The 23,583-nt window shown below is 42.3% G+C and overlaps 1 protein-coding gene across 2 annotated transcripts in view; it reads right to left on the bottom strand.

Moving 5' to 3' along the window:
- Window positions 1-2,179: 2,179 nt before the first annotated feature.
- Window positions 2,180-23,583, bottom strand: part of LOC128742703 (platelet-derived growth factor receptor alpha) — a 123,440-nt gene continuing 102,036 nt past the window's right edge. For both annotated transcript variants that reach the window (XM_053839142.1, XM_053839143.1), the window contains exons 14-22: window positions 15,285-15,351; window positions 15,055-15,220; window positions 14,488-14,642; window positions 14,259-14,428; window positions 14,047-14,114; window positions 13,547-13,709; window positions 12,175-12,280; window positions 11,966-12,071; window positions 2,180-2,718 (exon numbers count right to left, since the gene is read on the bottom strand). In XM_053839142.1, the coding sequence (XP_053695117.1) occupies window positions 2,441-2,718; window positions 11,966-12,071; window positions 12,175-12,280; window positions 13,547-13,709; window positions 14,047-14,114; window positions 14,259-14,428; window positions 14,488-14,642; window positions 15,055-15,220; window positions 15,285-15,351 (1,279 nt within the window). In that variant the 3' untranslated portion in view covers window positions 2,180-2,440. The remainder of the gene's footprint in view (window positions 2,719-11,965; window positions 12,072-12,174; window positions 12,281-13,546; window positions 13,710-14,046; window positions 14,115-14,258; window positions 14,429-14,487; window positions 14,643-15,054; window positions 15,221-15,284; window positions 15,352-23,583) is intronic.

Here is a 23,583-nt window from a genome sequence, read left to right as displayed (position 1 = left end):
AGTAACTTTGCTTACGGAAGACATACATACTTGCCGTATTTGAACGAAAGGTGTTGCAGACTATTCTTGTCAGAGTGCAAACGGGAAACGCAGAGTGGCGGAGGCGGAAGAATCACGAGCTACAGGCACTACTCAGGTAACCAATAAGCATTTCCAATTCAATTTAAAAGCAAGCCAATAAGCATTTAAGTTGCCTTAAATGCTACTTAAATGCTATTTTGGCAAAATATGCGGCTACTTTACTGCTAGCCCTCTTATAGTGCTGACAATGCTTATTTGCAGCTAGTTACCAACAAGAAGAATTTAAATAGAATTGTGGATGCCAATTTACAACAGTTATGCAGTCAAAAAGCTGATAAACAACAACCTGCAGTATAAAACGCCAGGGATGCTAATAAACGACTGATTTACTGCTTATTTTAATGCTTATTGGTTACCTGGGTACTTGGAGATATTCCCATCATACACCTGGTGAAAGTTGGGAGACTACGGTGGGCCGGTCACGTCGCCAGGATGCCGGAGGACTATGCAGTGAAATCCGTTCTCTTCAAGAACCCCACCGGCACCAGGAATAGAGGGGCCGAACATGCTAGATGGCTCGACCAGGTTGAAGCCGACTTGCGTGTGTCAAGACGCGCAACAAATTGGCGACGAGTAGCCCAGGTCTGAGTACAATGGAGAGGAATTCTTGATATGATAAGATCACCCAGGCTCCCGGCTGCTAAAGTAAGTAAGTAAGTAAATAAGTAAGTAGGTGTCGAACGCGACGAAGGTTCGTACTGAGAGGATGCTACGTTTCCACATCTAGTGGTTGACGATAGATGGCGTGGCAGTAGAATACGCCATAAATCCAGGTTCAGGAGTCGTAGGTTCACTGCGGCTACACGTCAGAACAGAGAAAGGTGCTGAGAGACTTGAACTGCGGAAAAAAGAACCTACCGTCTAAAAAAACGTGAGTACGAGGAGCACGGGCCCAGGATAGATTCGCCAGCAATAAGGCACGAAGTCTCTACAAACAGATTTCGCCATGCCTGGGTTGTGCAATGACAGTGCTGGTCGCCTGCTTAGTGACAAAATGGCGGTAGTAGCCAGGCAGAAGGAGCACTTGCTGTTGCTGTTGAATGGAGAGATAAACACGGAGATCATCAGGAACAGGATAAAAATTGTAAGCGATGGCCAAGCAATGAAGTCACCAATACAGGAGGAGGGAAATAACGGCTGTACGAAGCAGCCCATCCGATCATTATTGTCAGGAACTGGGAGAAAGAGCAAATGCCGGAGGAGTGCTTCCGTCGCTTGATAGCGCTTGATGATAGTGACAACTTTCGGCAGGCATTTTGTGCTGTGTATCCCCAAGCACCGCAAGTGCCGAAGGAAAGAACAGTGGCTTGGGCATTCTATTTTGCCGAGCGTGAGCCCCAGGAAGATCTTCTTCGGGAACTTGATGTACGAGATATATTTGACGTTATTGCTTACCTGCTTAGTGGGGGACGTAAAGTATCCGCTCCTCTGCCAGTCGTTGCCATCCAATGCTTGACAAGCAGGTTCGTCATCCATTATGACCACTACATCGCGCTTCGCCGGAAAGCAGTTTTCTGCAGTACCTTCGCACGCTCCTTCCTCACCTGCTGCTCAAACACGAATGGCCTCAACCGACGCTTCTGCATAAAAATGTTCATTTTGGCCAGGTACTTTTCCTCATTTGGCCGGTTTCTTCGACCTCCCGATCCCAGGTGCGGAACGATGAGGTGCCTTGTTTTTTCGCTCCGGGATGGAGCTGGTAGTTGACAACAAAGCATCGAAGATTTTGGTTTGGTTTTGGTAATTGTACTCATATTATCTCCTAGTGCAACAAAACCTGGAATTTCCAATTCGCTTCTTAACATCGTAAACTTTAAAAAAGGCGGTAAAATGGCTGCAAATTCATCAGAAAAGAACAGGAGTGTGGAACTTCGCTACTGGAATCACTCGAAAGACGCTGGAGCTAATCGGCGTCACGTCTTACCTGGCTTGCTGACTGCGAAAGAAGAGTGATTCCAGTAGCGAAGTTCCACAAGGAGGTCAATTTTCGAAGACGGGATGTAAAACCTAGTCTTTGACTTACTAATATTAATTTTATTGAGGCAATTTCGGATAGTTCCATTTCATTACATAAGAGTTAAAAAAAACATTTAGGATTGTATTTCTCTGCGATACTTTGTATATTTATCTGGAACAACGTTATCTGAACAATACACCTAAAGCACTTTCAGTCACAGACATCGTTCCACTTTTAGAATCGACGCTTAAACACTTACCGACTATAAATACTTCTGATCTCAAGGTACAAATTCGCCGTCGCCGGCCGTCAAAAAGGGAAGTTTATCTACCGGCTTACAAATACACATTTGAGTTATGGAGGTCACCAAAGCTCATTGTCTTCGTTAAGTTTACCACCGAATTACTTATTGTTGATTAGGGCTTGCCGGATTTGTTCAGATGTAGGTGGGAACACGTATGTTGGCTCAATTTCGTTGAAATCGATATAAATTCTATGATGGGGCTGCAGTGATTTGCTAATTTGTTGGAATGATGGACGGTTCTCTGGTTCGGCTTTCCAGCAATTAAGCATCAGCTTATACAATTCGGTACTACAGATTTCGGGCCGCTCAAGCCGATTGCCGTTATGCAGGTACGCCAACAGCTCGTGGTTACTGACCGTTGGGTACGGATATCCACCTATAAATGAGTTTGAAAATGACTGCGATTAGTTATTGACGCCTGAATATAATATAAATCGATAGTTTATAATAAGAATAACCGGATTACACTCATTTCGATATACACTCAAGTCTTTTTTTACACGGTTTGTTTTTTTAGATTACTTAAGATCGATGCAACTCAGGGACAACACGTGACGAACGTCGGACCTCTCCCAAATGTATTGAAAAATAAATGAATGGTCCCTAAGTTGCCCCGTACTTAATAAACGAAAAAACAAACCATGTAAAAAAGTAGGGCACGCGAGGGTATTTTCAGCCCATTTAGCGATGGTATCCATTTTTTCGGTATCCATTTTTATGGCCTAGTTCTAGTGGAAGAGCAGGTGGTTTCAGGCGTACTTTGAATAAAAAATAGTATATTACTTACAGTCTTGAGAAAATAGTTATAACATATTAAAATTGTGTGTCGGCAAAGTATTTTTATTGGCGAAAGAAGAGGCAAATAGGCTGAATTTAGAAACCTGCTGAAAATACCCTCTCATACCCTTCTTGAGTAAAAAATTGAATAGCGCGTTGTTAATTAACCTCAGTCTCTCGTCAGCATTTGAACTCTTCAAATAACCGCTACTACTCCCAGGACGGGGTATAGTACACTGTACAATGTCAAATTTCTGTTTCAAATTTATGTAATTCAACATTTTTTAAGTCCTTATTATACGGACCAACATTTGAAATAAAATTAAATTGACATAGGAAGAAAATAATTCAAAAAAATGATAAAAGAACATTGGCAAGATAACAACCCGAACAGGAGCCAATACCTCATCCACACCTAATGAATATCAAATTCAGCTAACATAACAAAATTTGATATTCATTAGTTATCGCATTTTTATAAAGAACTAGATGACCCAACAAAATTCGTATTGCCACAAATTAAACTGTGTTGTACATAAATCATGAATGTCGGATGATCTTTGTCACAATCTCGAGTTTTGCGTATCTAAGGAGTTCGACCTTAGATGATTCATTTTGGCAGTTACATAACTATGAAAGCATCCCAGGTAATCAATAAGTATCACTAATGCTACTCAAATGCAAGCCAATAAGCATTTAAGTCGCCTTAAATGCTACTTAAATGCTATTTTAGCAAAATATACAGCTACTTTACTGCTAACCTTCTTATAGTGCTGACAATGCTAATTTGCAGCTAATTACCGACATGAAGAATTTGAATAGAATTTTGGATGCCAATTTACAACACCTGTGCAGTCAAAAAGCTAATATATAACAACGTGTAGTATAAAATGCCGGATATGCCGATTGGCTACTTATGTTAATGCTTATTGGTTACCTGGGATGGGCAGTATAATATACAAATTTGCAATTTTTTCTCACAGTTAAGTAGAAAACAACTCCCTTCATTGGTTAGCCAGAAAACGGATAGCAATGTTCGCCGTGACAACTTGAACAAGAGTTCACCGAATGCTATTTCGCGAAAAACCTAAACGGAATGTACCATTGCTGTCGCTTGTTCGAACCCAGCTGAAGGGAAGTAATAGAGGTCAGTAGATCTAGGAAAACAAATAAACCTAGACAGTGGTGACTTCTGCGAGGGGGTTGTCCTCTCCCCAGTGGCCGGGGCAACACTCGCGGTCGTCTCCCCCTGAATGATCCAGTGTAACTATAGATAGTTTTTGTGGTCTTGTTCTTGACTAATGTTTTATGGAAGAGTCTCGTATTTCTCGAGTTCGATTAGTTTTGGAGTTACGCAAAAATTGCTGTTTTATTTGTATGAGATTCCTTATCCCCCTACCACAGCGGTGAGAGGTCTCTAACCATCATAAAATAAATTCAAGACTCCAAAACCGCCCACATGGTTCCATTTGCTTGACTAGTTCTCGAGTCATGAGCAAATTTGTATTTCATTTATATGGGAGCCCCCCCCTCTTACGCCCTCCTTAAAATTGCTCTCTTATTTCCCCCCAAAAATTATTGGTCATTTTATCTATTCAACGACTTATAAATTGTTTAGTTTCGTTCAGTAGTTTAGTAGTTATTAATATTTGAAATCTTTCATTCAAATGTTGCACTTCTATTTTCCTTTCCACAAAGTGCTACCCAGTCCCAGTATAGTTAACAAAGACGTAGTCCTATGTCAAAATAAAAAGATGTAAAAGATTATTTTACGTAACCTATCCAAAGACACTTAAGCGTCAAATACGTCAAATACATACGCGAAAGGCGCTTACCCAATGACTTTCTGTGGTTTTGATTAGAGGAAAACAAACGTGTTGTAAACATCAAATGTACGTGAATTCTCAACATCCCTTTTGTGGCAACCAGCAAGAAGAAACCTCTAAAGTTTTTTGCTTTTTTCCAATTTACCGGTCAACGTAACCGTCAATTGTGTATGACACTTGACCATTTTTTAACCTTCCTAGTGCATTGGGGTCGTTTTCGACCCATCGGCATACTTACAAAGCTTGATACTCAGTAACGGAACGAGCTAGAGACTTGAAATCTTCTGACTTTTCCTAACTTTGGAAAATTAGCATTGTGGGGGAGTTGCAGCTTTCAGCGACATCTAGAAGAGCGACAGCAAAAAAAGTTACGACCCAAGTTTTGAAGTTGCTCTCATTCATCCATTTTCAATCCCAATTTTGTTTTCTTTACCTCATGTGAAAGATATGGCCAAAACCTGGCACCCAAGGTGTATTAGATGTCTAGATGACTAATGGCCACTTCTGCGTCGGTTCCGGAACATCCACTACCAGGTCCCGGGGACATTTTTATACTTTGAGGTAATTCATTTTGCGGCACATCAAATCACATTGGCTTGATAAAATAAGACTAGTGGAAGTACAATGGGGACATTTTGGACCCGAATGGCCACTTCATCATCGGTTCCGGAACATCCGGTACCCGGTTTTTGAGGACAATTTTAAATTTTAGGATGATTTATCTTGCCACACGTCAAATTACGTCAGCTTGATAACATAAGACTATTGAAAGTATAATAAAGACATTTTGAAGGCAAATGACCACATCAGCTTTGGTCCTGGAACATCCGGTATCCGGTTTTTGGGGCAATTTTTGTATTTTAGGATAATTCATAAAGCGACATATCAAATCACATCGGCTTAATAAAATAAGACTGATAGAAGAAAAACAGCGTCATTTAGAAGCCAAATGGCAACTTTACCATCGGTCCTGGAACATCCGGTACCTGATTCCACGGGACATTTTTGGATTTTGAAATAACTCATCATCACATCGCGTTGATAAAATAACAATAATGGAAGTACAATGGGCGTCAGTCGATATTTATAATGAAGTGTAAAATGGGGTAACTCGGGGCAGCTGAATTACCCTGCTATCCAAAAATGTCCCCAAAAATCGGGTACCGCACAGTCCGGAACCGATGCACAGTGGTTGAAAACCTTAAAAACCTGGCCAAAACCTCCAAAATCGAAAGTTATCATTCATGACATATTCTAACATAATTACACGTAGAATAAGTCATTTTATCATATCCTGTAATATCAACTATCGATAATGTAGATTTGCGGTTTGGCGTACTGTCAAACATCAGTGTATGAGAGACTCTTGGCTAGTGCGGCTTGCATACGTTTTGTGGCTCTTGGCAATAACGCATGTGGTTCGTTATCGCATTATCAACTAACAATCAACCAAAATGGATAACGTTTCTGAAGGTATGTAGTTCATTAGCGTTATATGGGAATTCAGTTTTACTCGTTGTATATATACTTTTACAACGCTTAAAGTTTCCTTCGCAAATGCTAGTTTTTTCAATTAGCGCGCGCAATGAAGTTGGCATTTACTTTTTGTGCCGCGAGGTGCCGTCGAATGTTATATGTTTTTGTGAGCGTCAGATTGTGACGGTTCGAGGGGTGTTTAGCTTTTTTGCAACTATTTGCAACTCCACGAGAAAGCTGTGAGCTTTTGATGCTCCAAACAACCTGTGCTAGTTTTTAAATTATCCTGTTCTTTACAAATAAATCGTTGATGGTGCAGAGCAAAGCCTAGGGGATAACCGTCTTTAGACACTACCCTTCTTTATCGACAGACTTCGCGAGTACAGGACAATTACGAGGCTAGTTCAACGATCCTACTGACCCTAACAGCACCTGATCGTTCTTAATGTGACAGATTATTAATAACTCTTACGATTCATTTTATAGCTTCTGCAAATTAACGAATGGAAGAGGGTAACTGGCAGCAGGTTTTCCAAAAGGAGAAATTAAGGCAGACGGGCCACATTATTATTTGCCGAATTAAGTGAACGCACAAAAGGTTGAAAAGAAAACGGTTGAAACATGGAAATTATAGATACAAACATGCATAAGCATTCAAACTTGCTTATTGATCGCTCGAAACCAGGGATGGGCAATTCTAATGACGAAAATACTGCAAGACGTATTATTGAACATTGGAAAGTGTCCGCACAAATTCTGGAGCTTGGGAATCGCGCAACATGAATATAAAGCATCAAGGAAATATACGAGTGAGAAGATAATGGAACATATTTTTCGAAGAATGATTGCTTGCAATCGTGTTGTTGCGCTACACAACATTGAATGACACTGACAGCGATAAAATCGGCGACGGTGATGAAAGTAGCAGCGATGATCATTCCGATTAATATTATTTTTTAAAGTAATGTTGCATAACCTAATAGAATATAGAATTTTGCGATTTTAATAGGGTAAACAAGGCGATTTTAAATTTGATTTGTTATTTAATTCAATTTTGTTTCTTGAAAAAGGAACCAAAAAACTTGCTGAGCCAGATATAAACTAAAAAGGACTAAAAGATACAAAAGTGGTCCTCCATATTGGTCAGCTATTTTACATTTTGAGTTTTATTGTTAAGCTCAACGACCTAAAAGTCACCTTTAGATGAAATTTACATAAAAAACTTTAAAATTTAACAAAACAAGCCGCCATTTTGGGTCAGCCATTGTGAATTTCACATTTTCAGTACCATTTTTGAAATCAGCAGCCCGAAAAACATGGAATCTCATCATCTTGAGGTTTTGGCCAAGAATTTTAAATTTCCGACCACTGTGCGATGGTGAAATGGCAATTTTGACTCCAAAATTTTTCCATTGTACTTCCATTAGTGTTATTTTATCAAGCCAATGTGATTTGATGTGCCGCATGATCCTATGATCCAATTATCCTATCCAAAAATGTTCTCATAAACCGTGCACCCGAAGTTTCGGTACCGATGATAAAATGGCCATTTGTCTTCAAACTGTCCTCAAACCTCTTGTAACTGTCTTATTTGATCAAGGCGTTGTGATTCGATGTGCCGCACGATGAGTTATTTCAAAATCCAAAAATGTCCCGCGGAACCAGGTACCGGATGTTCCAGAACCGGTGGTAAAGTGGCCATTTGGCTTTTAAATGACCTAATTTTACTTCCATTAGTCTTATTTAATCAAGCCGATGTGATTTGATGTGTCGCAAGATGAGTTATCTTAAAATACAAAAATGGGCCCAAAAACCGGGTACCGGATGTTCCGGGACCAAAGCTGATGTGGCCATTTGCCTTCAAAATGTCTTTATTATACTTTCAATAGTCTAATGATATCAGGCTGACGTAATTTAACGTGTGGCAAGATAAATCATCCTAAAATTCAAAATTGTCCTCAAAAACCAGATACTGGATGTTCCGAAACCAATGGGAAAATGGCCGTTTGAGTCCAAAATGTCCCCATTGTACTTCCATTAATCTTATTTTATCAAGCCAATGTGATTTGATGTGCCGCAAAATGAATTATCTCAAAATATAAACATGTCCCCCGGGACCTGGTAGTGGGTGTTCCGGAACCGACGCAGAAGTGGCCATTAGTCTACAAATATCCCCTAACATACCTTGGGTGCCAGTTTTTGGCCACAGCTTTCAAATGAGGTAAAGAAAACGAAATTCGGATTGAAAATGGATGAATGAGAGCAATTTCAAAACTTGGGTCGTTTTCGACCCCAATGCATAATATGTAACTTTTTTCTAATGCATTAGGAAGGTTAATGTGATATCATATAATATTATCATATAATCATATAATTACCGGGGTTTAGATTAAAGAAGGACCTATCAGCGAAGGATCACGGTGCATTAAATCTATTTTTACGTCCATTTATTTTGCGTGATTTCTTTTTAAATCCACTTTTTTACATCCGAAATTCGAATTAACGTTTTCTCGTTTTACGTATTTCGTCCAAAATTTGAATTAACGTTCTCTCGTTTTACGTCCGAAATTCGAATTAACGTCCTCTTTATTTACGTGCGAATTTTGACTCAATTAATCGCGTTATCTATCGGTCTCTCTTATGATCTGCTTTTGAAGGACAGTAATCTACCGAATAGGCCCCTGGCTAGTGCTATTTGCTTATTCATCAGGCTTTTTCAAATAGATACAGCTTTTTGGTAGACGATAATCCTTTGATAAGCCCCAAAAATATGCCAAAAATCAGCTTTATTGTTAACTAGCTAACCCGACAAACTTCGTATTGCCACAAATTAAACTGTGTTGTACAAAAATCCTAGATCTCGGATGACCTTTATCACAATCTCGAGTTTTGCAAGTTTCTGAGGGGTTCATGGGTGTTTTAACCCTCTAACGGGTAAGACCGTCTAAAGACGGCCTTCGCTTTTGGAGCTCCAGCGCCGCATACGAAATTTGTTTTTAATTGGCGATATGCAAAATGTGTTCAAAACAGATTTCTTGACATTTTGATACTAATATCATAATATTCTGACCATGCATTCAAAAGTTATCATTTTTCAAAAACCAAAATTCCGAAAATAATTAATGCGCCAATATTCCCTTTTTTACTTTTGAAGGAAAAGGACATCTAGAACAAAATGATTGACCTAAACCATTTTTCTATGAGTAAATCTCATGCATTATTTTAATTTTGTAATATAACTGAATTGAAAAAATATCTGGGCAGTGTTAGACATGAAAAAAGAAAAGGAGAAATTGGTATTTTTCTTACCTGGTGCTCCTCCAGATAATTATTTTTCCATGAAAATCAGAACGTAAGGTTTTTTTTGTGTGTACTTTCATGATAAAATAGTCATTAGCTTGATTGCATCGTTTTTACGGTGTTGCCCGTTAGAGGGTTAATATACAAATTTTCCTCACAGTAAAATAGAAAACAACTCTTCCCATTGCTTAGCCTGATAAAATAAAGTGGATAGCATTTAAACATTCGCCATCATTACAAACCATTTCGCCGAATACCATTTTGCGGAACACTAATTCTCGGTTGGGTTGACCATAACGCGGAATATAGAGTTTCGCAGAATACCATTTCGCGGGATGTACCATTTCACGGAAAATCTTTTCGTAGAAAGTACCATTTCGCAGGGGTGACCCAACTGAAGGAAAGTAATAGAGGTCAGTAGATCTAGGAAAATAAATAAACCCAGATAGAGGTCATCTCTACGGAGGGCATCATAGAAAAAATTCTAGCCTCCAAAAATACCCACATGCCAAATATGGTTCCATTTGATTGATTAGTTCTCGAGTTATAAAGAAATTTGTATTTCATTTGTATAGCACCCCTCCTAAAGTGCCCCCGCTTAGTGGGGGAGGGGTCTCTAACCATCATAAGAACCTTGCCTGGCCCCAAAAACCTCTACATGCAAATTTTCACGCCAATTGGTTCAGTAGTTTTCGATTCTATAAGGAACATCCTGACAGACAGACAGAAATCCATTCTTATAGGTATAGATTGCGCAAGTAAGAAATTACGATGGGCGCAAGCGCAATACACACATTCAGTTATTTAGGGAATTGCTTTATAACTGTTATAGTTTGTACTTTGGCTTTATTGTTCTGCCGAATATTCAAAAAACACATAAGGTACCCCGGGGCAAGTGGGACCTAAAAAATGCATAGTTAGAGTTTATTCGACTGTGTAATCTATACCTGCCATTATTTCGAAATTCTTTCAGCACAGACACTCTTTGTGCTGAAACAATTTATTTTTAATAGTCCCACTTGCCCCAGGTGCTCTGAAGTACCGACCTCATTTTGACCAATTCATTTAATGCCGTTTGTCAAATTAAACAACTAGTTTTCGGGTGTAACTTGTTAATACACTCATTATGTTTACCTACTGCTAGAAAAACTTTCACGAAAGCCTGCAGCCAAAATATCATATATACAAAGCTACGTCAAACTTACAAGGCGAATTGAAAATGTCACGCAAATTCAAAGTCAAATTTTGATGTTTGGAATGGCAATTCTAAATAATCTATAATTTTAATGTATGCGTTTCAGTTGTAACTTTTATTTCCTAGAAAGGTTCAGTTGGAAATGAGGCTGAAACGAGTTATGAGCTCCGTTCTCACTTACCCAGTATTCCCACTTACCCCGGGGAACCCCCACAGTGGGGGCCCACTACAGAAAATGGGTCTAAATTAGCCGCAGCAACTTCATCATTTCTCGCGACTATAAAGGCCCAAACACAATGCATACGGATTTTACTACGTTGCGGACATTTGACAGAAAACCCATGGAAAAACTGTCAAATTGCCGCAACGTAGTAAAATCCGTATGCATTGTGTCTGGGCCTTAACTCAAATTCAGTAGCGTTTCATTAAGACCAAAATGCACTGCGATATTTAGTAAATGTTATTCTATCAATTGGTATAAAAATCTTGTCTCGAATAACTATAGTTTCAACGTAATTCCTGAATATTGCTCAGGCTACCGCTTAATGGGCCGAAAATACCCTCCCGTACCCTACTTTGTTTAATTTACTTTATTAGGATAGGAATACTTCAGCCTGTTATTAAAAACTCTCTGTTATAATATATCCATAATAAGATACATGAGTTCATTGTTCACTCTGTTGTTTTTTTATTACAAAACCTCCTTTACGTTTTGTTATAAAATTGGTCTCGTTACTATGGAGTTGAAATAACAAATATTGTAACAAAATCTTCTGTGCTATGATTTGATTTAGTTTATACTAAGATTAATTACAAAAAACTCTCATTCTATGCGGTCTTACATCCAAAATGTAACAAGCTTACAACACGATAGGATCAAATCGAGTTTCTGTTATGAGAGACGGTTAAGACAGATCCGGCATTTTTGGTCTGATGTTGCTTTCCTTCGCACTGACGATGCAGTGCAATACTTCACCATCGAGGAAAATACCGGTCTTGCAACGTTAGTAATTACTATAGAAGTGCAACTAGTGAAACAGTTCACTTACCGAGCGTTCCAATTTCCCACAACACGATGCCAAACGCCCAAACGTCGCTTTTATTAGAATACAAATTATCACGCATTGCTTCTATGGAAAGCCAACGCAACGGAACCTGTACAAACAGAAGCAGTTGAAAGGTATTAGGATTATAATACATGAACATAATGCTGCGCCTTGTAGTGAAAGAGCTATTAGATTGTTATGACGAAACCTACCTTTTTGTTTCTTGTATTGACGTATATTCCTGTTCTCGACAGTCCGAAATCTGATATCTTCAGGGTTTTCCTTTCATCAATCAAAATATTTCTGGCGGCTAGATCTCTGAAAATAGAGGAACATTATACCGTGATTATTGTAGAGTTGAATTTTCACTAGCTTGCATAGTTTGGTGGGGTTTGAAAATTATCCGATGGCCTTTTGTGCCTGACGTGAGCTAAGTTTAACGGTTTCATTGACGCAGTACCTGCTAGACACACGGATAGACAACACCCCCCTCAGCCTAGATAATTTCTACCAAAAAGCTTCCTTCTCCGATTCTGTTCCTATGCAAATGCCCATTCATTAGATTAGTTAGTTAAGACACATTGTGCTAACCGGAGTTGTCATAAAAAGGCTGATTGCTGGATTTGCTTCCGAGTTTTCGTTGTTTAGTTTCAGTATGAAACCACCGATAGTTCGGTAAAATAAAACCGAGTTTTCACTGGAGTTTAATACTTTTAAAAATTGGAAAATTGAAGGATATGGACCCAGACCCAGGTATGTAGAATTAAATGGAAACATTTGTTTTCTTTTCTTATTTTTTCAGGGTAACAGCTTGATTTTTAGTTTTAAACACTTAATGTTTTCGATATCAAAAAAGCAAAGTCTTTGACGACAAAGACGGAATTTGGTCTTCTGCTTTTTTGTTCGACCGAATTCGCAGCCAACTACCGTGGACACCCGTTCGTTTGACCGTTTTTAACCTGAACACTTTTTAATTTGCACCCCGTTGGTTTGCACGACGTGCAAATTAAAAATCGTTCAAACGTCATACTCAATATGACATCATTTGCTTATGCAGACAATGCACATAAACACGATTTGTTTGTGCTGATCTAGTGTGTTTAATCTGTTTCACATTGCGTTTTTCCAACGATTATGGTAGAAATCCGATCAGAGAATGAATATTTGCTGCTTGCAACTGCCAACTGAATCAAACCACCAAAACAATAACAAAGAGTAGGGCAGCCAGTTCACACAAGTTCCAGCATATTTAGGGTTACCAGTTGTTCAAATTAAAAACTAACCCCGTTAGTTTGCATAAGGAATCGTTCAAACGAACGGGGCTCCACTGTATTGGTGGACTGACTAGAGTGACTATATACAGAGTGGCGACAAGTCATCCCAAATGTATGCAATGCGGTTTTTCCAAGGTTTTTCTTTCTGTTTCCTGCATACGCGTTGGATAGGTCGTCTCGATTGGAATGACACTGACAGATAATTATCATTCCAATTTTGACATTGTCGCCACTCTGTATATAGTCACTCTAGACAGGACAACTGCAGGGCTAGTGCTACAATCCTAAGTCTAACAGTCTCTCTACTTACCGATGGGTGATCTGCTTCTCTTCCAGATGCTGCATCCCACACGCAATTTGTCTTGCAAAATCATGCAATTCGTTGTGGTCTAAAACGTATTCAATCGAACTAGGATTCTCTTTCACATTTTCGGCATCTCCCTCAGTGCTGCTACCCAATGTGGTGTACATTGCTGTAAAAAAAAAAGAATTTTCTCTGCTCAGGCGTACATATCAAAATCCAATATGATATCGAAATGTAATTAGCATATAGGTACCGGCGAATAACATTAGTGATTATGAGTTAAACAGTTTTAACCTTACCATAAAGTACGCATGTGGGTGGATAGGTGGGTGAATGTTTTGGCTTTGTTATAAATTTAGATGAATGAATAGAATGATGGAGAAGCATGATACCGATGTCGAAAAAGCGATTGAATTATTAGGTACACAATCATACAAATCAAATACGCATATTCATAACTTGTACTAAAATTATTAACAAGCATTTGGAGCAAAAGTAGTACTTACTTTCTGTTACTGATGGCCTTAAAACAGTGTCGGGTTGTGTTATGTATGATGTGTCCGAATTAGAGCTCCTATTACCGAAAGAATTAAAACGTTTTAATGATTTTAATTGATACTTGACAGAGTTGAATTTATAACACGATTTAGCCAGAAATTTGATTGGGACAAATTTTATTGGATCCATGCCAAAAAAGTGACAGTAATATTAAACTTACGAAGTATGAAAGATGTCCATGTATTTGATAATCGGTCCAAACACCGTATTGTTAGACTGATTTGACATAGATTGCTGCAAACTGATAGTTTCTACTGATGATGCATTAGCAGCCTCTTGACAAGCTACTCTAGCTAAGTGCTTCGAACGAATCTTTCTTAAATATTCCAACTGAAAACAGAGGACAAGAACTTGATAACATGCCTGTACCTACCAATTTACCAACATACCAAATCCCCGCAACCGATGTACTCCATGATCATAGTCAACGGTTCCTTTATGGTGCAGCAGCCGAGCAAAGTAACAATATTGGGATGCCGTCCTACCCTTTTCAGCATTGCAATCTCGTCTAAAAACTCATCGAACTCATCCGCCGTGGGACACTCTGGAAGTAATTGAACAATAAATTATCAACTATACAATTAAGACACAAACCAATGCTATAGAATAAGATTGCAGTCTACAATGTTTGAAGAAATAAATAAATAAGTTTTAGAATACAGTATTCAACATGTTTTGTGGCGTCACAACAGTTAGTTTTCTTCCAGAACCCAGTTTCCATGCTTAACAAGTATATTTTCTATGTAATTGGTAAGCACAAGATTATTAATAAAATATGAATACGCGTAGTACTCGTAAAATTGCTGCATGGGACAATAGTAGTATTATAATTAAATGGAACATTTTCCTTATTGCTTCGTAAAAAATAGAACATCAGGCGCCAACATGAACAATCGGCAGTATGAACAGGTTTAATCAAATGAATGAAATTATTCGCAAAATTTGATCAAACTCACTTTTAAGTTGCTTTATCGCTACTATCAATATTCCATTGCAGCCCGGCAGTTTGCTTGCACTGGCCATGAAAACCCGTCCAAAAGCCCCCTTGCCAATTTCTCTGCCAATACGGAGGCAAGAATGGGGTACTTCTAGCATGTCAGCATCACCTCTGGCACGAGCTTCCTGTTAAAAATAATCAGATAAATAATTGTAACTATCCCAATCCGGCACACTAATGACATCTTACCAAGATTTCTAAATCTGTGTATAGTCGGTTCTCCTCCATTTGCATCGGTTGATGATGGCGATCGAAACTAAAATGAAACATACAATGAAATTCCATTGGAATGTACCTTTTTTCCACTTTTAATATTCATATAGATACTATTTGATATTAACATAACCTTCTATGTTTAGGGAGATTATTTTTAATTTCAAAAATAAAATCAGTTCTAGTTACTGCATCGCACCTAAGCCACAACAGACCTCTATCAAGCTTCAATCCTCTTTAAAGAGGCAATTAAAATGGAAATTAGACATCAATACATCCAGTGCCTAACCGTCACAACAGGACCATTAAGAGCATTTGTATACACTTTGAAGCGCGCTGAGAAGAAAAACAATGAAAAGCAACATTTTCACCGTAATGTATGTACTTCTTATCAAATTGTGATAAAGTAGCGTATCAGTGCAGACTGCAGTATCTTCAAAATCGATCACTGTATGTAAAACAAAAATTTGAGAATATTTCGTAGAATTATTTGTTGAATATTTAGCATTTTCAAATTCCATTCTTCTTTCGTTTGTGTTACTTTCATGTATTTATTCTAGTAGTTTTATTCAAACTTTAAATTAAGTCTAGGTCAATCCATTTAACGACAAGGTCGTCAGAGTACATTTATAGCGGTCAGTATGGCACCGAATATCACCCTTCCCTTCCCTTCTTCAGTGTACCAACATGCTCCCATAGACTCGAGAAACAACACAACAAAATAAAATCAGTTCAATAACCTGCTAGCCGTAGTAAGATCTTGCAACTCAAAGCACTAAACATATGACACGAAATATTGAGATTTCTACCCAATTAAAATTCATCACTATATTTCCACTTTTTGGCCGTCGATTTTTCATTAATAGTTTCGGCCGTTCCATTCGTCATATCACTCGCAAATCTTAACTTGAGGCACAGAAAACTTTAATTTACCACCCGAACAGTTATTTAGTAAGATATTATAATGATTTTGCCCGAACTGTTCTCTTGAATTGATAGGAAAAACTTCACTCTATTTCGATTGTAATTCCGAGTCCGCGACCGTCGTTGTTGTACGTTGCCAAGGGAACGGACATTTATATGGAGTGATGCCAACGTAAACATTTGAGCATGAAATTGGTAACCCTAAATATGCTGGAACGTGTGTGAACTGGCTGCCCTACTCTTTGTTATTGTTTTGGTGGTTTGATTCAGTTGGCAGTTGCAAGCAGCGAATATTCATTCTCTGATCGGATTTCTACCATAATCGTTGGAAAAACGCAATGTGAAACAGATTAAACACACTAGATCAGCACAAACAAATCGTGTTTATGTGCATTGTCTGCATAAGCAAATGATGTCATATTGAGTATGACGTTTGAACCATTTTTAATTTGCACGTCGTGCAAACGAACGGGGTGCAAATTAAAAAGTGTTCAGATTAAAAACGGTCAAACGAACGGGGGTCCACGGTACCTATAAAAATGGATTTCTGTTTGTCTGTCTGTCTGTCTGTCTGTCTGTCTGTCTGTCTGTCTGTCTGTCTGTCTGTCTGTCTGTCTGTCTGTCTGTCTGTCTGTCTGCCTGTCTGCCTGTCTGCCTGTCTGCCTGTCTGCCTGTCTGCCTGTCTGTCTGTCTGTCTGTCTGTCTGTCTGTCTGTCTGTCTGTCTGTCTGTCTGTCTGTCTGTCTGTCTGTCTGTCTGTCTGTCTGTCTGTCTGTCTGTCTGTCTGTCTGTCTGTCTGTCTGTCTGTCTGTCTGTCTGTCTGTCTGTCTGTCTGTCTGTCTGTCTGTCTGTCTGTCTGTCTGTCTGTCTGTCTGTCTGTCTGTCTGTCTGTCTGTCTGTCTGTCTGTCTGTCTGTCTGTCTGTCTGTCTGTCTGTCTGTCTGTCTGTCTGTCTGTCTGTCTGTCTGTCTGTCTGTCTGTCTGTCTGTCTGTCTGTCTGTCTGTCTGTCTGTCTGTCTGTCTGTCTGTCTGTCTGTCTGTCTGTCTGTCTGTCTGTCTGTCTGTCTGTCTGTCTGTCTGTCTGTCTGTCTGTCTGTCTGTCTGTCTGTCTGTCTGTCTGTCTGTCTGTCTGTCTGTCTGTCTGTCTGTCTGTCTGTCTGTCTGTCTGTCTGTCTGTCTGTCTGTCTGTCTGTCTGTCTGTCTGTCTGTCTGTCTGTCTGTCTGTCTGTCTGTCTGTCTGTCTGTCTGTCTGTCTGTCTGTCTGTCTGTCTGTCTGTCTGTCTGTCTGTCTGTCTGTCTGTCTGTCTGTCTGTCTGTCTGTCTGTCTGTCTGTCTGTCTGTCTGTCTGTCTGTCTGTCTGTCTGTCTGTCTGTCTGTCTGTCTGTCTGTCTGTCTGTCTGTCTGTCTGTCTGTCTGTCTGTCTGTCTGTCTGTCTGTCTGTCTGTCTGTCTGTCTGTCTGTCTGTCTGTCTGTCTGTCTGCCTGCCTGTCTGCCTGTCTGCCTGTCTGTCTGTCTGTCTGTCTGTCTGTCTGTCTGTCTGTCTGTCTGTCTGTCTGTCTGTCTGTCTGTCTGTCTGTCTGTCTGCCTGTCTGCCTGTCTGCCTGTCTGCCTGTCTGCCTGTCTGCCTGTCTGCCTGTCTGCCTGTCTGCCTGTCTGCCTGTCTGCCTGTCTGCCTGTCTGCCTGTCTGCCTGTCTGCCTGTCTGCCTGTCTGCCTGTCTGCCTGTCTGCCTGTCTGCCTGTCTGCCTGTCTGCCTGTCTGCCTGTCTGCCTGTCTGCCTGTCTGCCTGTCTGCCTGTCTGCCTGTCTGCCTGTCTGCCTGTCTGCCTGTCTGCCTGTCTGCCTGTCTGCCTGTCTGCCTGTCTGCCTGTCTGCCTGTCTGCCTGTCTGCCTGTCTGCCTGTCTGCCTGTCTGCCTGTCTGCCTGTCTGCCTGTCTGCCTGTCTGCCTGTCTGCCTGTCTGCCTGTCTGCCTGTCTGCCTGTCTGCCTGTCTGCCTGTCTGCCTGTCTGCCTGTCTGCCTGTCTGCCTGTCTGCCTGTCTGCCTGTCTGCCTGTCTGCCTGTCTGCCTGTCTGCCTGTCTGCCTGTCTGCCTGTCTGCCTGTCTGCCTGTCTGCCTGTCTGCCTGTCTGCCTGTCTGCCTGTCTGCCTGTCTGCCTGTCTGCCTGTCTGCCTGTCTGCCTGTCTGCCTGTCTGCCTGTCTGCCTGTCTGCCTGTCTGCCTGTCTGCCTGTCTGCCTGTCTGCCTGTCTGCCTGTCTGCCTGTCTGCCTGTCTGCCTGTCTGCCTGTCTGCCTGTCTGCCTGTCTGCCTGTCTGCCTGTCTGCCTGTCTGCCTGTCTGCCTGTCTGCCTGTCTGCCTGTCTGCCTGTCTGCCTGTCTGTCTGTCTGTCTGTCTGTCTGTCTGTCTGTCTGTCTGTCTGTCTGTCTGTCTGTCTGTCTGTCTGTCTGTCTGTCTGTCTGTCTGTCTGTCTGTCTGTCTGTCTGTCTGTCTGTCTGTCTGTCTGTCTGTCTGTCTGTCTGTCTGTCTGTCTGTCTGTCTGTCTGTCTGTCTGTCTGTCTGTCTGTCTGTCTGTCTGTCTGTCTGTCTGTCTGTCTGTCTGTCTGTCTGTCTGTCTGTCTGTCTGTCTGTCTGTCTGTCTGTCTGTCTGTCTGTCTGTCTGTCTGTCTGTCTGTCTGTCTGTCTGTCTGTCTGTCTGTCTGTCTGTCTGTCTGTCTGTCTGTCTGTCTGTCTGTCTGTCTGTCTGTCTGTCTGTCTGTCTGTCTGTCTGTCTGTCTGTCTGTCTGTCTGTCTGTCTGTCTGTCTGTCTGTCTGTCTGTCTGTCTGTCTGTCTGTCTGTCTGTCTGTCTGTCTGTCTGTCTGTCTGTCTGTCTGTCTGTCTGTCTGTCTGTCTGTCTGTCTGTCTGTCTGTCTGTCTGTCTGTCTGTCTGTCTGTCTGTCTGTCTGTCTGTCTGTCTGTCTGTCTGTCTGTCTGTCTGTCTGTCTGTCTGTCTGTCTGTCTGTCTGTCTGTCTGTCTGTCTGTCTGTCTGTCTGTCTGTCTGTCTGTCTGTCTGTCTGTCTGTCTGTCTGTCTGTCTGTCTGTCTGTCTGTCTGTCTGTCTGTCTGTCTGTCTGTCTGTCTGTCTGTCTGTCTGTCTGTCTGTCTGTCTGTCTGTCTGTCTGTCTGTCTGTCTGTCTGTCTGTCTGTCTGTCTGTCTGTCTGTCTGTCTGTCTGTCTGTCTGTCTGTCTGTCTGTCTGTCTGTCTGTCTGTCTGTCTGTCTGTCTGTCTGTCTGTCTGTCTGTCTGTCTGTCTGTCTGTCTGTCTGTCTGTCTGTCTGTCTGTCTGTCTGTCTGTCTGTCTGTCTGTCTGTCTGTCTGTCTGTCTGTCTGTCTGTCTGTCTGTCTGTCTGTCTGTCTGTCTGTCTGTCTGTCTGTCTGTCTGTCTGTCTGTCTGTCTGTCTGTCTGTCTGTCTGTCTGTCTGTCTGTCTGTCTGTCTGTCTGTCTGTCTGTCTGTCTGTCTGTCTGTCTGTCTGTCTGTCTGTCTGTCTGTCTGTCTGTCTGTCTGTCTGTCTGTCTGTCTGTCTGTCTGTCTGTCTGTCTGTCTGTCTGTCTGTCTGTCTGTCTGTCTGTCTGTCTGTCTGTCTGTCTGTCTGTCTGTCTGTCTGTCTGTCTGTCTGTCTGTCTGTCTGTCTGTCTGTCTGTCTGTCTGTCTGTCTGTCTGTCTGTCTGTCTGTCTGTCTGTCTGTCTGTCTGTCTGTCTGTCTGTCTGTCTGTCTGTCTGTCTGTCTGTCTGTCTGTCTGTCTGTCTGTCTGTCTGTCTGTCTGTCTGTCTGTCTGTCTGTCTGTCTGTCTGTCTGTCTGTCTGTCTGTCTGTCTGTCTGTCTGTCTGTCTGTCTGTCTGTCTGTCTGTCTGTCTGTCTGTCTGTCTGTCTGTCTGTCTGTCTGTCTGTCTGTCTGTCTGTCTGTCTGTCTGTCTGTCTGTCTGTCTGTCTGTCTGTCTGTCTGTCTGTCTGTCTGTCTGTCTGTCTGTCTGTCTGTCTGTCTGTCTGTCTGTCTGTCTGTCTGTCTGTCTGTCTGTCTGTCTGTCTGTCTGTCTGTCTGTCTGTCTGTCTGTCTGTCTGTCTGTCTGTCTGTCTGTCTGTCTGTCTGTCTGTCTGTCTGTCTGTCTGTCTGTCTGTCTGTCTGTCTGTCTGTCTGTCTGTCTGTCTGTCTGTCTGTCTGTCTGTCTGTCTGTCTGTCTGTCTGTCTGTCTGTCTGTCTGTCTGTCTGTCTGTCTGTCTGTCTGTCTGTCTGTCTGTCTGTCTGTCTGTCTGTCTGTCTGTCTGTCTGTCTGTCTGTCTGTCTGTCTGTCTGTCTGTCTGTCTGTCTGTCTGTCTGTCTGTCTGTCTGTCTGTCTGTCTGTCTGTCTGTCTGTCTGTCTGTCTGTCTGTCTGTCTGTCTGTCTGTCTGTCTGTCTGTCTGTCTGTCTGTCTGTCTGTCTGTCTGTCTGTCTGTCTGTCTGTCTGTCTGTCTGTCTGTCTGTCTGTCTGTCTGTCTGTCTGTCTGTCTGTCTGTCTGTCTGTCTGTCTGTCTGTCTGTCTGTCTGTCTGTCTGTCTGTCTGTCTGTCTGTCTGTCTGTCTGTCTGTCTGTCTGTCTGTCTGTCTGTCTGTCTGTCTGTCTGTCTGTCTGTCTGTCTGTCTGTCTGTCTGTCTGTCTGTCTGTCTGTCTGTCTGTCTGTCTGTCTGTCTGTCTGTCTGTCTGTCTGTCTGTCTGTCTGTCTGTCTGTCTGTCTGTCTGTCTGTCTGTCTGTCTGTCTGTCTGTCTGTCTGTCTGTCTGTCTGTCTGTCTGTCTGTCTGTCTGTCTGTCTGTCTGTCTGTCTGTCTGTCTGTCTGTCTGTCTGTCTGTCTGTCTGTCTGTCTGTCTGTCTGTCTGTCTGTCTGTCTGTCTGTCTGTCTGTCTGTCTGTCTGTCTGTCTGTCTGTCTGTCTGTCTGTCTGTCTGTCTGTCTGTCTGTCTGTCTGTCTGTCTGTCTGTCTGTCTGTCTGTCTGTCTGTCTGTCTGTCTGTCTGTCTGTCTGTCTGTCTGTCTGTCTGTCTGTCTGTCTGTCTGTCTGTCTGTCTGTCTGTCTGTCTGTCTGTCTGTCTGTCTGTCTGTCTGTCTGTCTGTCTGTCTGTCTGTCTGTCTGTCTGTCTGTCTGTCTGTCTGTCTGTCTGTCTGTCTGTCTGTCTGTCTGTCTGTCTGTCTGTCTGTCTGTCTGTCTGTCTGTCTGTCTGTCTGTCTGTCTGTCTGTCTGTCTGTCTGTCTGTCTGTCTGTCTGTCTGTCTGTCTGTCTGTCTGTCTGTCTGTCTGTCTGTCTGTCTGTCTGTCTGTCTGTCTGTCTGTCTGTCTGTCTGTCTGTCTGTCTGTCTGTCTGTCTGTCTGTCTGTCTGTCTGTCTGTCTGTCTGTCTGTCTGTCTGTCTGTCTGTCTGTCTGTCTGTCTGTCTGTCTGTCTGTCTGTCTGTCTGTCTGTCTGTCTGTCTGTCTGTCTGTCTGTCTGTCTGTCTGTCTGTCTGTCTGTCTGTCTGTCTGTCTGTCTGTCTGTCTGTCTGTCTGTCTGTCTGTCTGTCTGTCTGTCTGTCTGTCTGTCTGTCTGTCTGTCTGTCTGTCTGTCTGTCTGTCTGTCTGTCTGTCTGTCTGTCTGTCTGTCTGTCTGTCTGTCTGTCTGTCTGTCTGTCTGTCTGTCTGTCTGTCTGTCTGTCTGTCTGTCTGTCTGTCTGTCTGTCTGTCTGTCTGTCTGTCTGTCTGTCTGTCTGTCTGTCTGTCTGTCTGTCTGTCTGTCTGTCTGTCTGTCTGTCTGTCTGTCTGTCTGTCTGTCTGTCTGTCTGTCTGTCTGTCTGTCTGTCTGTCTGTCTGTCTGTCTGTCTGTCTGTCTGTCTGTCTGTCTGTCTGTCTGTCTGTCTGTCTGTCTGTCTGTCTGTCTGTCTGTCTGTCTGTCTGTCTGTCTGTCTGTCTGTCTGTCTGTCTGTCTGTCTGTCTGTCTGTCTGTCTGTCTGTCTGTCTGTCTGTCTGTCTGTCTGTCTGTCTGTCTGTCTGTCTGTCTGTCTGTCTGTCTGTCTGTCTGTCTGTCTGTCTGTCTGTCTGTCTGTCTGTCTGTCTGTCTGTCTGTCTGTCTGTCTGTCTGTCTGTCTGTCTGTCTGTCTGTCTGTCTGTCTGTCTGTCTGTCTGTCTGTCTGTCTGTCTGTCTGTCTGTCTGTCTGTCTGTCTGTCTGTCTGTCTGTCTGTCTGTCTGTCTGTCTGTCTGTCTGTCTGTCTGTCTGTCTGTCTGTCTGTCTGTCTGTCTGTCTGTCTGTCTGTCTGTCTGTCTGTCTGTCTGTCTGTCTGTCTGTCTGTCTGTCTGTCTGTCTGTCTGTCTGTCTGTCTGTCTGTCTGTCTGTCTGTCTGTCTGTCTGTCTGTCTGTCTGTCTGTCTGTCTGTCTGTCTGTCTGTCTGTCTGTCTGTCTGTCTGTCTGTCTGTCTGTCTGTCTGTCTGTCTGTCTGTCTGTCTGTCTGTCTGTCTGTCTGTCTGTCTGTCTGTCTGTCTGTCTGTCTGTCTGTCTGTCTGTCTGTCTGTCTGTCTGTCTGTCTGTCTGTCTGTCTGTCTGTCTGTCTGTCTGTCTGTCTGTCTGTCTGTCTGTCTGTCTGTCTGTCTGTCTGTCTGTCTGTCTGTCTGTCTGTCTGTCTGTCTGTCTGTCTGTCTGTCTGTCTGTCTGTCTGTCTGTCTGTCTGTCTGTCTGTCTGTCTGTCTGTCTGTCTGTCTGTCTGTCTGTCTGTCTGTCTGTCTGTCTGTCTGTCTGTCTGTCTGTCTGTCTGTCTGTCTGTCTGTCTGTCTGTCTGTCTGTCTGTCTGTCTGTCTGTCTGTCTGTCTGTCTGTCTGTCTGTCTGTCTGTCTGTCTGTCTGTCTGTCTGTCTGTCTGTCTGTCTGTCTGTCTGTCTGTCTGTCTGTCTGTCTGTCTGTCTGTCTGTCTGTCTGTCTGTCTGTCTGTCTGTCTGTCTGTCTGTCTGTCTGTCTGTCTGTCTGTCTGTCTGTCTGTCTGTCTGTCTGTCTGTCTGTCTGTCTGTCTGTCTGTCTGTCTGTCTGTCTGTCTGTCTGTCTGTCTGTCTGTCTGTCTGTCTGTCTGTCTGTCTGTCTGTCTGTCTGTCTGTCTGTCTGTCTGTCTGTCTGTCTGTCTGTCTGTCTGTCTGTCTGTCTGTCTGTCTGTCTGTCTGTCTGTCTGTCTGTCTGTCTGTCTGTCTGTCTGTCTGTCTGTCTGTCTGTCTGTCTGTCTGTCTGTCTGTCTGTCTGTCTGTCTGTCTGTCTGTCTGTCTGTCTGTCTGTCTGTCTGTCTGTCTGTCTGTCTGTCTGTCTGTCTGTCTGTCTGTCTGTCTGTCTGTCTGTCTGT

Source organism: Sabethes cyaneus, chromosome 3 (assembly GCF_943734655.1).
Source record: "Sabethes cyaneus chromosome 3, idSabCyanKW18_F2, whole genome shotgun sequence".
Taxonomy (NCBI): Eukaryota; Metazoa; Arthropoda; class Insecta; order Diptera; family Culicidae; genus Sabethes; species Sabethes cyaneus.
This window is presented reverse-complemented; position numbering and strand designations above follow the sequence as displayed.